At 54.2% G+C, this 13,659-nt stretch overlaps 1 protein-coding gene across 1 annotated transcript; it reads left to right on the top strand.

Annotated features, from left to right (window-relative positions):
* The first annotated feature begins 3,466 nt into the window (after positions 1-3,466).
* Positions 3,467-10,999, top strand: RAB4B (RAB4B, member RAS oncogene family). Its single transcript, XM_063312447.1, has 8 exons — positions 3,467-3,611; positions 3,717-3,797; positions 4,300-4,414; positions 5,800-5,862; positions 6,184-6,338; positions 6,834-6,929; positions 7,866-8,017; positions 8,636-10,999. Exons 1-7 carry the CDS (start codon positions 3,596-3,598, stop codon positions 7,979-7,981), a joined length of 642 nt encoding a protein of 213 aa, XP_063168517.1. The 5' UTR covers positions 3,467-3,595; the 3' UTR covers positions 7,982-8,017; positions 8,636-10,999.
* The last annotated feature ends 2,660 nt before the right edge of the window (positions 11,000-13,659 follow it).

Here is a 13,659-nt window from a genome sequence, read left to right as displayed (position 1 = left end):
CTGGGCTTTTCTGCATTCCATATTTCCTTTTCTTCCTGCAATTTTTTTGGCAACTTACCTGTTTAAATTCGTTTTCCCCTAAACAGAGTGTTTGGGACACTCCCTCTGAACCCCAAGGTCTAGGAGAGAAAGTTATTCTGCACACACACAGAACCACTAGAACTTTAAGCATATGGTGTGACACATCCTTGGGCAGCATCATGTGCTTTGCCCCGTGTAATGGGGCACGTGAGGTTAATATTAACCAGAACAGGGGGTGGGAGTTAAGCTTTGTTGATAAAGATGGAGGAAGGGTGACTTCAAGAGCAGCAGCTGATCAGCCTCCCTCCTGCCACCTGTTGTCTATCCAGGCCCTTTCAAGGCAACCTGCGTCTTCCTCCCCCACCCCTGAAAACTGCCCAACCCAGAAAGGGTGACTCATGCAAGAACAGGGACTTGTTCAAGATAAGGAATGCCAGATAAGGAGGAGAGGGAGGGAAGAAAGCCAGGGCCCAGCTGGCCCTTCTTGAGATGGTTCCTGAGATGCCAGGAAGAGGGTCACACGCTGGGCTAAACCCAGAGGTGGTTTCTTTAGTTTGCCCTTGGCATGGTGTGCAAATCCACCCAACAGTGGCTTTTTTGTTCTGGAAACCCTGGCCAAACAAGCTATGGCTTCGGGTATATGTAAACCCCAGAATGGTGGGTGGCCTCTGCCCCCCCCTGCATCAAAAGTGGGCTTGTGGGTGGGACTAGGCATGTGTGGCTTGGAGGCTCTCAGACCTGCTGTTGTTGTTTATTTGTTTAGTCACTTCCGACTCTTCGTGACTTCATGGACCAGCCCACGCCAGAGCTTCCTGTCAAGTCGTCAACACCCCCAGCTCCCCCAGGGACGAGTCCGTCACCTCTAGACTGTCATCCGTCCACCTTGCCCTTGGTCGGCCCCTCTTCCTTTTGCCCTCCACTCTCCCCAGCATCAGCATCTTCTCCAGGGTGTCCTGTCTTCTCATTATGTGGCCAAAGTATTTCAGTTTTGCCTTTAATATCGTTCCCTCAAGTGAGCAGTCTGGCTTTATTTCCTGGAGGATGGACTGGCTTGATCTTCTTGCAGTCCAAGGCACTCTCAGAATTTTCCTCCAACACCACAGTACAAAAGCATCGATCTTCCTTCTCTCAGCCTTCCTTATGGTCCAGCTCTCGCAGCCATATGTCACTACGGGGAACACCATTGCTTTAACTATGCAGGCCTTTGTTGTCTGCGTGATGTCTCTGCTCTTAACTATTTGATCGAGATTTGTCATTGCTCTTCTCCCAAGGATTAAGCGTCTTCTGATTTCCTGACTGCAGTCAGCATCTGCAGTAATCAGACCTGCTGGGTCAGGGTTATTTGTGGCCAGTAGGTTCTTTACCCCAGATTAGAATTCAAAATTTCTTTTAAAACTTGGCCTCCCATGGGTTTGGCCCCTCGCAGGGGGCTCCCCAAGAGATTTGCCCACCTCACCTAATGCAAGAAGGGGCAACGCCTCCCCCCGATTGCCTCCTTCCCCTCCCTGCGCATCCAGAAACACTTGGCAGGTGGGGCTCAGTGCTGTATGGCCCTTCGAAACTGCAAATGCCCTTGCTGGAGGTCTGGGACAGGGAAGTGGGGCGAAGCGTGTACTCGAACAGGAGGAGGAAATAGAGGGATGAGAGCCTGGCTTGAACCCAGGGCCCCAACACAGTGTGCCTCTCGTGCATCTTGCGGGGGGTGTGTGTGTGCGGGCTGGCGTCTGGGTTTGGGCCTTTCCCACTTTCCGAAGACCTCCTCTACCTCCTGATCACCCTAACAGCAGCAACAGGGTCAATACTTTGCCCTGCTCTTCAGGCAATTAAGACTTCCCAGTCTGTCAGCGAGGAGAGCTCTGTCCTCTGGTCCACAGCAGGGCAGGTGGGCGAGCTGGATGCTGGCTTGGGCTCCATCTCCTCTTCCTTCTGCAGCTACCCCTGGATGGTCCTGGGCTCTCCTTGGTGGCTCCCAAGCCCTCCAGCCCCAGATCTGCGTCCAGGAGGAGCTGTTTGTTCTCCTGGCCCCGTGACGTGACTTTCTAGGCAGAGGCGCCCAAGGGGGGGTTGTCTGCCGCACCTCTGCTCATGGGCCAAGTCCGGGCCAGCCTGGCTCCTCCAGTGAATGTGGCTCACGCTCAGCTGCTTGGTGGAGAGCCCTGTCCAGCGGCAGCAGGTCCAAATGCCATGGGGTCCTTCCCAGGAGGGGGAGTGAGGACAGCACCTGGTCAGCTGGGGTTGTCAGGGCTCCATCCCTGGAGGTTTCAAGTTGTTTTCTGAGGGTCAGAGGATTCCTGCCTGGGCAGGGGGTTGGACTAGAAGATCTCTGAGGTCCCTTCCAACTCCAGCATTCTATCCTTCTATAATTCTTTTCTAGAGAGGGGGGGTGGGGAGATCTCGTGAACCCCTAAGTTGCCTCCTGGGTTCTCTGGCCCCTTGCCTCTCCCTGCTGGCTGCAGGACTCAGCATGAGGAGGAGGAAGTGCCCAGCTGCACCCTGCCCCTGAGCGTCTGCCGGGCACGGCTGTTTGCCTGGTAGAGACAGGTGGTTCTTGCCAAGACCAACTTGCTTCTCCTGCCAGCCTCACAGAGCGGGCTTGCAAGAGCCTGTGCAGGGGGGAGGGGAAGGGCTCAGCGAGGTGTGGGGGAGGGTCCAGCTGCCTAGCCACTGTCTCCCCACAGGCTGGCATTCCAGTTTCAGCAGGCCAAGGCAGGCTGCCCACTGTCCCTGGGGTGTGGCTGTCTCCTGCCAGCTCAGTCAGCAGTCTGCAGTAACTGCTGGCCTGGGTGGCAAAGCAGGGCTTCTGCGGCCCCAGCCATCCCCTCTCGTAATGCTTATCAAGCCACACAGAAAGACTCCTGCCCCCTCTGGCCTTCCTTGAAATGCCTTGGGCTGTGTCAAGCTGGAAATTCTACATGCAGGCTGGTCCTCTAGGCACAACCCCCCCCCAGCCATGTGGGATCAAACTTCCCGTCACCCCAGCCAGCATGGTAGGCCATTCCGGCAGCTCCCCACAGCCTCACATATGAAGTGAGTGGGGGGGCATCCCTCTGGGCACCTGCTGGGCTGGCTGCTTGCCCATTCCTGCCAGCCCCTCCTGCGGGAGGGTTAATTGTTCCTCCCAAGATCAGTGGCTTTGTGGTGACTGGATAGGCACTAAGAGCGCCACTGGCCCAGAGGTCTCCGGGCCCTGACTGCAACCTGGCAACTGGGACAGCAGCCCCACTTTCTCAGAGGAGGGTCCCTTGACCTCCCCACTGGCGGCGGGGGTGGGGGTTTCCCCCGAGCCGGCCGGGCGCGCTCGGCCCCTTTGCTGACCCAGCCCCCTCTCTTCTTTTAGAGCGGGGCTCTCCGGCGGCCTTCAACCTCCCCCCAAAACCAGAATGCCCAGAAGGGGGTCCGGCGGGGGTGAAGGCGGGCGCAGCTCCTCGCGGGGCCGCCAGGGGCAGCTCTGTGCGGCGCGCGACGTCATCTCCCCGCGTCGCCCCCATCTCGGCCGGCTCCCTGGGCGCCGCCATATTGCGCGAGGAGCGAGGCCGCCGGACTGGCGGAGCAGAGGGCTGCCGTGTCGCCCACCATGTCGGAGACCTACGGTACGTGAGCGGCGGGAGCGCGGCGGGGACGTGGGGGGCGCCGCCGCCGCCGCCGCCGCCGCCGCGGCTTCTCCAAAGCCTCCCCCTCTCTCTCTCCCCCTGCAGATTTCCTCTTCAAGTTCCTGGTGATCGGGAGCGCGGGCACCGGGAAGTCCTGCCTACTGCACCAGTTCATCGAGAGCAAGTGTGAGTCGCCGGGGGGGAGGGGCGCGCGGGGGGCTGCCCGGGACCGCGCCTTGACCCGCCCTCCCTTCGGCCGGGCCGGGCCGGGCCTGGCGGCGTGGAAGTGCTTCCCCGGCTGGCGCGAGGGAGGAGCCAGGTCGGGCCGGGCGCAGAAATGGGGGGCTTCCCGCGCCCCCGGGCGGCTGTGGCTCGTCCCCTCCGAGCCCCCCGCCTCGGCCCTGCCTTTGCCGGGAGCCCCGCGATGCGGGTGTCGTTGGGGAGAGCGCGGGGGCTGCAGGCGGCGCCTCCCGGATTCTCTCCCCGCGACGGAAGAAGCGCGCGGCCGCCGCCCGGCTCCCCGCATCCCCGGGGCCGTTCCCCCGCTTCGCTCGCCGGCATCCCCGCTTCGCCGAGCCTCGCGTTTAAAGCTCCGGGCCTCTCTCCCTCCCTTCCTCCGGCCCTGCTTTGGCTGCGCCCGTCTCCGCGCGTCACCCGCTGTCCTTTCTTCCTCTCGGCGCGCCTGCAGTTAAGCAGGATTCCAATCACACTATTGGGGTGGAATTTGGATCAAAGGTGGTGAACGTCGGTGGCAAAACAGTGAAGCTGCAGATCTGGGACACGGCGGGGCAGGAGCGGTTCAGGTGAGCCACTCATTCCCCAGGAGCCCAGCCTCACCTCCCTTCGGATTCTCTGTAGAGGGAGCGGCTCCCCCTCCACTGAAAAGCGGGAGTCTGCTTGTTGCCTAGAAACTCAGGCACCCCGGGTTTGGTGTGGAGCTGATAAAAACCTGGTCCCTGAATTTGGGGGAGAGGCTAACTTTGCAAAGTGGCTTTTGCCTACCGGAAAGCAGGAATCACGCAGCAATTCAGGCAAAAGCAAAAGCATTCATTATGGAGGCGGTCAAGTCCTTTTATCAGGTACAGAGACAAATGATACATCCATTTGGTATGTCTGATACATCGTAAAGCAAGTAATCAAACAATAAAAGACATTGATTACTTGTGAGAATTGAACAATAGAAAACATTAGAATCCATGTTTTCTGTTGTTCAATTCTCACATGTAATCAATGTCTTATTGTTTGATAACATTCCACAAGTGGCAAATTTATGCGTTATGTCAGCCCCTTTCGCATCAGGGTTTGAATCATCTTAAAACTGGCAAGTGTATTTGAGGACTTTCAGAATATGCTCTCTATTGTTTAGCTGCTGAAAGGGCTAGTTTTGAAAGGAAGGAAGGAAGGGTTTTGGGTAAAAGGAAAACATGGCTTCTTGAACTTGAAAAGAAAGCATGGATGCCATGCTTAAATGCTAATATCACCTTTATTAAAAAGTTAATAAGGAAGCCTAAAATTCCAGGTAATGTGCTGATGGTCAGCTTGGGGAAAGTAGGAACAGGGTGGCATCCCCTGCTTGTCATGCCCGAACAGTGGGACACTCCAGGCACTGAAAGACAAGCCTGTGCGGTGTCTCATGCCAGACTGGGAAGGGCACAGGGAGGTGTTTTTAAATGTTTTTGAGTAACTGCTTTTAGATTTGGGATCGTAGGATATTTATACAGTAGATTTTCATGAAAAGCTGCATTGTACTTATTCATACAAGCTTGCAAGATCAGCCATCTGCTGAATTTTGTGGTTGACGTTATTCGTTTCATACACCAGATGTTAAATTTCTAAAATGTTTTTTAAAAGATGTCAGGGATGTGTGTGGGGAGGGGAGGAGAATTTCCCTCCAGATTACATAGCATAAGTCTTGTTTGTGCAAGGCTTCAGATGCCACTCCAGTTTTTGAAGTCTTCTTTGAAACAAAGAATGCTAAAGTCCGAACTTATCTCAAATATCGGCCAAGAGAATGTTTATATTTCAAAGAAGAATTCAGAGTAATCAGAGCTCTAACTGTGCAATCCAGCATTTTAGAACCCACTTAGAAATAAAGCTTGAGTTAGCATGTATAAGATTGCTACTTCAAATATTTGCATTATGCCTTGTGTGCCCTAACTGTATGAAACCTTGATTATTTTCTCTCTAGGTCTGTGACTAGAAGCTATTACAGGGGTGCAGCCGGGGCACTTTTAGTCTATGATATCACGAGGTGAGCGTTTGCAGTCGTTATCTTACTTTTCGGTGATAGGAATTCCTGGGAAGAGGCTGTTCCTGCTACTGCTCTTCACAGACAATTTTCATTGTAAAAGAAAAGCCATTACGCTGTTTCTCAGAGGAGCTTATGGTGCAGGGAAGAGGGGGCCTTGACATGCAGAGTGGCTAAGTCACTGGCAGGGCAGCAGGGTGGATTTGGGGGAGGAAGCCAGCACAGCAGCTCGTGCAGAAATCCGTTTTTGCTCAATCCTGGTGACAAGGCCTCTCTTGAGTTTCCCAGGCACGCACGCATCCTTTCCTCCATCCTGTGTTGCAGCAGAGAGACCTACAATGCCTTGACCAACTGGCTAACTGATGCCCGGACTCTGGCCAGCCTCAATATTGTTATTATTCTGTGTGGCAACAAGAAGGATTTGGAGGCTGACCGGGAGGTCACTTTTTTGGAAGCTTCCCGTTTTGCTCAGGAGAATGGTAATGTGTGTGTGTGGGGGGGGGTGCTGGAGGGAGCCTTGCTTCCACCGTGAGCACCTAAGAGCCACTGGGCTGAGGCGAGAGCAGTTGCTCTCAGCTCCCTTCCTGAGCTGTCTGTGTGGTTGCCCTGCCGGGGCGAAGCAGGGAGTTGGCCTTTTGAGCTGCTGCCGAGAGTGGCTCGAGAGACCGCTTTGGGGTTGGGGTCAGCCAGCTCAGGTCAGCTGCTGGCTTGCTTTGCCCAGCATCAGTCCGCTGGTGGGGGAGGGAGCTTCTGACAACCTTGGGAGGACTGGACCTGGTCCCGCAGGAACCCCGCCCTCTACTCCATGGCCTGAACCCTTCTGCCAAGGGGGAGAGTCCGTCCTGGAGCTGGGAGGAAGGGTCCTCCCGCCGCTTCTTTGCTTTAACTAGGCTCGGTTGCGGGTCCAAAGGGCAGCATGTACATGGAAGCCTTATAGCCGTGGTCGTCCTCAGAGCTGTCTTCTCATCTGGCAGAGCTGATGTTTCTTGAGACCAGTGCCTTGACCGGAGAGAACGTAGAAGAAGCCTTCCTAAAATGTGCACGGACCATACTGAACAAAATTGAATCAGGTGTGTCTTCCTCCGTGATTTCTTTTTTTTAGGATGCTGGGTGGCATACAAGTATGAAAACTGTTCTGCAGTTAGGAGTACAAGTCTTCCAGTGAATCCCTCAATCTGCTGGGTCCGAAGGCTTACAGAAAGGATGCAGCTTAGCGGTTGGTGGAGGCCTGGCATACCTGGGGAGGGAGAGTGTTCCAAAGAGTGGTGGCTGCCCCAGGGAAAGCCCACCTATTCCAGCACCCCTGAACTTAGCAGGCCTTCTATGAGTTATTGGACTGGGTGGGTGGATGGAATTCTGGCAAGGTGCATCGTAAGGGGCTTTAGAGAAAATAACTAGCTCTTGGAAAGTCTTTCCTGAGTGATTCCCAAAGGGAAAGGAGGCCCCCGCTTTGGATGCAAATGGCCCCAGTTCTGGTTGAGCTGCTTGGGACCAATGCAGATCTCCTCTGGGAGTACTGCCTGCTGCATAATAGCAAAGGCTGAACTCTAATACTTCCAGCTAATATTTCCTACCAGCAAAAATGGGTCCCAAAAGGGCAGCAACTCTACTGAGGGACTGGCAGCCTTGAAGCAAAGCTTCCTCTGGAAGGACTGCACGCTGGCTTCTCCCATTGTTGGTTCAGGCCTGGTCTCAGGAATACAGAAACCTTTAGAGCAGCAGCACTGAGGCCCTAGAAATGTGGGGTGGCTTTGGGTGAACTCACATGTTCTCAGAGTTCAAAATTCCTATTGAAGTGGCTTTGGGCTAGTTAGGAATTTGGGTAGCTCTAAGTCCCCAATGTGGCAGGGCTAGAAGGCTGCTTTAGAGCTGCCCAGACTCTCCTTTGGTAAGTTGATCCATGTGGCAAACGGCTTTGGAAGCAAACTGGAGGTCATGGGGCTTGGCTTGGCTGTGGAAGGCAGTGGCCAACGCCATTGGTACCTTCGTGTCCCCCCCCACACCAGGCGAGCTTGACCCAGAGAGGATGGGCTCAGGGATCCAGTACGGGGATGTGTCCTTGCGGCAGCTGCGGCAGCCTCAGAGCAGCCAGGCCCGGACTTGGCAGCGGTGCACCTGCTAGGGCCCGGGACCCCACAGGCTGGGAGGTGCTTGCGAGGTAAGGCTGGGAGCTGCTGGGGGCAGGAGGGCGGCTTTTGGCCCAGGTGAGCCACGAGACATGAGGCCTGGAGCCAGCCATGGTTCTGGAGAGCTGGTGTCCGTGGCCAAGGAAGACCCAGACCTGGGCTGCGGCAAAGCAGGGAAGGGTGGGGTGCCTTGGAAGGTCTGCCCAAGCCCACTGGGCTGGGGTAGATGAGAGTGGTGGTTGCGCCACTCTGGACTCTGGTATCTCCTGCCATTCAGTGCGTCCATGCCTCCTGTGCTGGATTCTGGACTGGGGGTGTGTGGGCAGGGGACTCTTCCTCTTCCTCCTCAAATTCCATTTCAGAAAAGGGGTGCCATGGAAGTGCCTCCCCCCACGGCCTGGCTTAGCCCCCATGCATTGGAGCCACGGGCAAGAAGTGCCCATGAGCCCCTTTCCCTCAGAACATCCTTTGAGCAGGAATGGGGAGCCTTGGCAGACAGTTCCCGGCCACCACATGGCCAGAGACTGGGGGGCTTCGGCCACGAGGCCAGCCCCCAGGGAGCAGTGTGAAGGGCGGGTGCCTCTGCAGGGCCCTTCTCTGTGTGCGCTTCTACCGGCCCTTTGCCCACCCTCCTCCCCCTCTTTCCTCAGTGCCAGGACTCTGCTGCTCGGAACCCAGGGCTGCATGAAGCCTCCTCTTCGTCCAGCTCTCCACAGCCACCGGCCCTGTGGGCTGAAGACCCTGCTGCACCTCCACGCTGCTGCCTTCTTCCCCTTCCCTTGCCCCCCGTCTAAGGCGAAAGGTTGTGAGTTCGGCTCTCAGGCTTCCCAGTGGAGGGTTGGCACTAGCAGCTGCAGGTTCTCCTTAGGCCGATCCCCTTCCCACCCTTGTGCACCCCTGCTCCCCGAAGGGGGTTGCTCCCCAGAGGGTGTGGAGCCTTCTTGGCCCTTGGGGTAATTGCTTCTGCACTCCGCAGCTGTTCCCAGCTGAATGACAGCCCATCGCTCTGATTCAGAAGGAGGCACCTGTGTCCCTTCCTAGATGCTGCACTTCTGTGTTCCCTCCCTGTCTCTGAGCCCTTGGCTTGCTTCACGTTACGCTTAATTTCAGTCTGCTTCTAGACGTTGGGGGCTGGGGGGGTAGGTTGGATCACGGCTGAGGCAGGGGTTCGTGAGGGAGCGGGAGCTTTGGCCTGCTTGGAGTGTCTCCGGCACTCCCCTTGGGACTGTCTGGTGCGTGCGCATCTCCTCTCCAGGCCCACTTACACAGGGACTGCAGGGTGGTGGCATTTCCCTGCCCTTGTTTTGCTTTCCAGGCACCTCTTCTGCTTGGCCAGCACCATGGCCTGCGCATGTTGCAGTCCCTTGCCACCCTCTCTCCTCCTGGGGCTGCAGCAGCTGGGCCGGCCCAGGCCAGTGGGCAGATTGAGTTGGGGGTCTTAGGTTTTTGTGTGTTTTTTGCATGGTGTGGGTGGGATGGGAAAGGCTGTCTTCTGGCCATTTCTTTGAGCCCCGTCCTGGATGATGTGCCTTGGTCTGAGTCTGCTGCAAGGAGCCCCCAGCTGCGGAAGAAGAGTCCCCGCTCCTCTGCTTCTGTGGGAAGCAGTAGGGGTATCTGGGTCCCCGCGTGAAATCTTGACAGCCGTCTGTTGGGGTGAGGTGGGATTCCTGCATGTTGTCAAGTGTTGCAAGAAGTCTGCACCGTTAAAACCTTTGACCAGGCCCCACCACGAAAAGCCTGTGAGCGCTGAAAGCCCGGGGTTGACAAAGCACCTTCCGCTTCCAAAGAACGCAGCCCTGGGATTTTGTTGAAAGGAGAGGGAGAAAGCCACAAGGTTGTTGAATTGCCCCCAGCCCTCTGCTCCTGTGGCCAGTGCTGCTGGGCTTGTGGCCCCTCTGCAGTGAGAGCTGTTCGGGTCCCGGAGGTGATGGCTTGGTGGGGGTCTCACGAGAGACTGCAACGTCGAGGAGTGAGCCCCCCCCCAGCAGGACCCCAGCTGCAACGGCTGCTCCTAGCGCTTTGGCCAAGCCTGGCTCCCTCCCTTTCTCAGGAAGGCTCCTTTCTCCAGTGGGAACGTGCCGAGGGCCGGGAGCTCTTTCCTAAAAGCCTCCTGTGCGCTGGTCCACGTTTGCGCGTGTCCCGAGGGCTCCGGGCTTTGAAAGCCATCCAGGACGATGCTCGGTTCCAGACGATGGCAAGCCGCGTCAGTCTGGAGGAGTTTGTTAGGTGAGAAATCCTTGCTGGTTCGTTGACGAAGGAAAGCAAAACCAAGGGTAGAATTGCAGGGATGACTTAGGGCTTCTTCCTGTTAGCAGCTACTTCTGATAATGGCTGACCTCACCCCTGATGCAGGGAGGGCGGGTGCTCTGAGTCGGGGGATTTCTCCTCCCTGCCCCCCTCCTAGTTTTATAGTCACATAATGGGGATTTGAGCATCTGATCGGGAGCTGGGGTCTGCTGCTGTTTTCTGCTAGGATATAGGAGCTGGTGCTTCTTGTGTGCTGCACCGGTAGATCTAGGAATGTTTCACTTCCTCTCCGTCTTTCTTCCAGCTGAGCCCCCCTTTCCCCCTCCCCCCAAAAGAGCAAGAGGAAAAGGGGACCTTGTTTGGGTTTTATTTTTAAGTGTCATGTTTACCTTTGTTATTTATTACTTTCTGTGTCAGGGCAGAAACGCGGTCACTTTGTGTGTCCCTGCGCTTGCTACCCCAACTTAGTTGCTTCCGCAGATCCTCTCTTTGGTTCTGGTTTGATTCCCTTCAGCTTTGTGGAAGGACGGGACGGGTTCTTCGGATAAAGGGTTGCTTTCAGCCCAGAGTTGAACAGCTGATAGTTAGAAGCAGTTTATAACCCAGATCTTCTAGTTCATTTTTTTTCTTTAAATGCAAACATTCCTTTCAACTTGAAGGCTGTGAAACTGATTCTCCTACATAAAATGTTTTTTCTTCCTTTTACAAATGTCAGAATGGTGATGCCTTTTTCTTTTGAAGCAGTAGGTGTATGCTAACTAAGCAGCCAGTTTGGTCTAGTGGTGGAGGTGCTGGGCTAGAAACCAGGAGTCTGTGAGTTCTAGTCCCGCCTTAGGCACGAAGGCTGGCTGGGTGACCCTGGACCAGTCCCTCTCTCAGCCCAACTCGGTGCAAGGTAGGCTAGCCTCCTCGCGGTGCACCCCGGGCAACGTGACTTGTCACGGCTAAATGGTCTACACATCTGGCTGCTGGACCTCACAAGGATTTCCCAGCAAGAAAAAGCAGCATGAACACGGAACTGCTATGCCACATGATTAAAAAAAGAAACCAAGCAGCAGGAAAACGGAGAAGGCGACTCAAATGTAGGGCAGGCTGCTGGTAGGACCAAAATAAGTGCTGGTCATGGGGGAGGATTCCAGGCTGTTTCTGGGCTGCCACTCCTTCCATTAAGGAGTCAGTTTCTATCCGTGGCTGATCAGAGATCTGCTTTGGGAGCCTTAAGGTAGTTGCTCTCCCCTTCTCCATTGTGAGTGAAGCTGGGCCAGGCCTAGGACAGGGACCCCTTGAGCTGCCCTTCTGCACTCAGATGGTCCTGGTGCTGCTGCATGTCCAGTGTGCCTTTGGGTGGTGGGAGTGGTTTTCTCCATGATTTCTGTAACCTTTTAAAACCATGGTCCACCGTTGCTGCAAGGTGCAGAAGGCATGCCCTTGTTTCTCTGCACAAGGAGCTAAGCAAAAAGCTCCCCCCCCCCCCCCAGTATCACCCACTTTTCTTAACTCAGGTGGTGGATCTTTTCCTCCACTACTGGGAAGCTCAGGCTTGGTTGTTGGGGAACAGTTTGCCCAATGTCCCTGCACATACTTGTGTGCAAGGTGTGAAAAAAGGCCTGGATTTGTGATGGGAAATTCACCCAATAAACACCCATAACTGGAGAGGATCGGAAGGATTGTTTTATTTCCCAAAGGTAGTGGTTACAGTGAGTCACTGGTCTCTCGCTCCCAGATGAGGCAAGAGCAAGACCTCCAATGTTTCATGGGTCTTAGGTAGAAGGTAGATGCAAACTCCAAGGGAGAAATGGGTATCTTTCATGGTGTGAAAAGATCACAGATGCTGCTTTGGAATGCACCACAGCAGATTTCAATTCAGTTGTCAAGGCTCTAATTGTTATTCTAATGAGCTGGCCCTGTACTTTACTGCAGAAAGAGGGAGAGAAGGAAGCACCGGATCCTTGACTCTACTGTCTTTGTTCTTGGCACAAATTCTATAGCCGTTTAATAACAAATCAGCATTCCTTTTTTAAAGAAGCCATCAACTGAAAACATGCAGTACCATATAAAAGAATGCTTATGTAATAGTATACTTAATTCAAGCTAAACTCTCATCCCAGTTCTCCACAATTGACATGCATTATCACATTTGCCTGTAACCAAACAAGTTAAAACACAAACAGAAAAAGCAAATTGGAAAACTATCAAAAAATAAAGAGCAACAGTTAAAAGATCAGTTTTCCAGTTAATCCTTGGAACACCTCTTGTGAAATGAAAGGATTCTTGTCTCTTCGTCCAAATTAGCGAACAAATTGGGGGCAGGGATCCCCAAAGAGGTTCCCAGGAAGGAGGCTCTTCTCGGTCGCAAATGACCTCTTACCTCGCTGTGACCGTGTCCTGAAAACTCTGGTGGACTTGAAAGGTAGAAGTCAAACCCAGCACATGCTCAGCTGAACTCTGAGAACAGCAACCCAAGCTGGATTCCAGAGGGAAGAACTGTGAACAGCCTGTGCTGGCTGAAACTTGGCTGGGCTGCTTATCATTACATGGGTGCCTTCCAAGGAAGCTCCTCCCAGACACTTAGGTTCGTAGCATGGGGTGGGGGGGCAGGCCCGAAGGTCTTCTGATCCAGTCCCCAGACCGGGAGCTTGAAAATCTGTTGATGCTGCTCAAGACTGCATTGGCTCTTTCGGCAACTGGCTCCTGGTTCGTCTGTGCCTACCAGGCCACCCAGATCCTCACAAGGACTATCCCTGAGCTAGGCACCACCTCTCTGATTTCTCTTAATTGCAGAAGCCTGCATTTCTCTGTTGAACTGCATTTTGTTTGAAAGGTCGCACTGTTCAAGCATATCGAGATCTTTCTGAACTTTGAGCCTGTCTGCTGAGGTGTTAGCTATCCCCTCTGCTTGCATTGTCTATGTCCCTTCTATTCCCCTGTCAACGTCATTTATAAAAGTGTTGAGGGTCCCCATATAGACATAGGACCACATGTCAGGTGTGGTGGTTCAACCAACTGTGAATCCATCTTCAGTGGGACCATCCATCCATCCCACATTGTTCCATTTTGTACAGAAGAGGGCTGTGGTCAACTTTACCCAATACCTTACTGAACCCTAGCTACATTCCCAGCATTCCCTTGGCCTACTAATCTAGTCATGTTGAAAAAAAAAATTGTTTGGTGCAACCTATTTCAACAAACCCACGCTGACCTCCAGTAGTCACCTTGTTCTTTTCTAATTGCTTGCAACCCCAAATTTTTTTTCTAGGATTTTTTTAGGAATTGATGTCAAACTGACAGGTCGCTAGTTTCCTGGGTCCACTTTCCCCCCTTTTTTAAAGATTGGAAAAATATTAGCTCTTCTCCAAACCTCTGGCACTCCCTCTGCAATCCAGGAGCTTAATAAACCTTTGTTGTAACTGGGGGTGGGCAGCCTTGT

This window comes from Candoia aspera, chromosome 10 (genome assembly GCF_035149785.1).
Source record: "Candoia aspera isolate rCanAsp1 chromosome 10, rCanAsp1.hap2, whole genome shotgun sequence".
Taxonomy (NCBI): Eukaryota; Metazoa; Chordata; class Lepidosauria; order Squamata; family Boidae; genus Candoia; species Candoia aspera.
Note: the sequence above shows the minus strand (reverse complement) of the source record. Positions and strands in the feature narration are given on the sequence as shown.

Coding starts and splice junctions, on each gene's coding strand:
- RAB4B (XM_063312447.1), top strand. Junction 6,339..6,833: donor CCGTTTTGCTCAGGAGAATG/GTAATGTGTGTG, acceptor CTCATCTGGCAG/AGCTGATGTTTCTTGAGACC. Junction 6,930..7,865: donor ACTGAACAAAATTGAATCAG/GTGTGTCTTCCT, acceptor CCCCCACACCAG/GCGAGCTTGACCCAGAGAGG.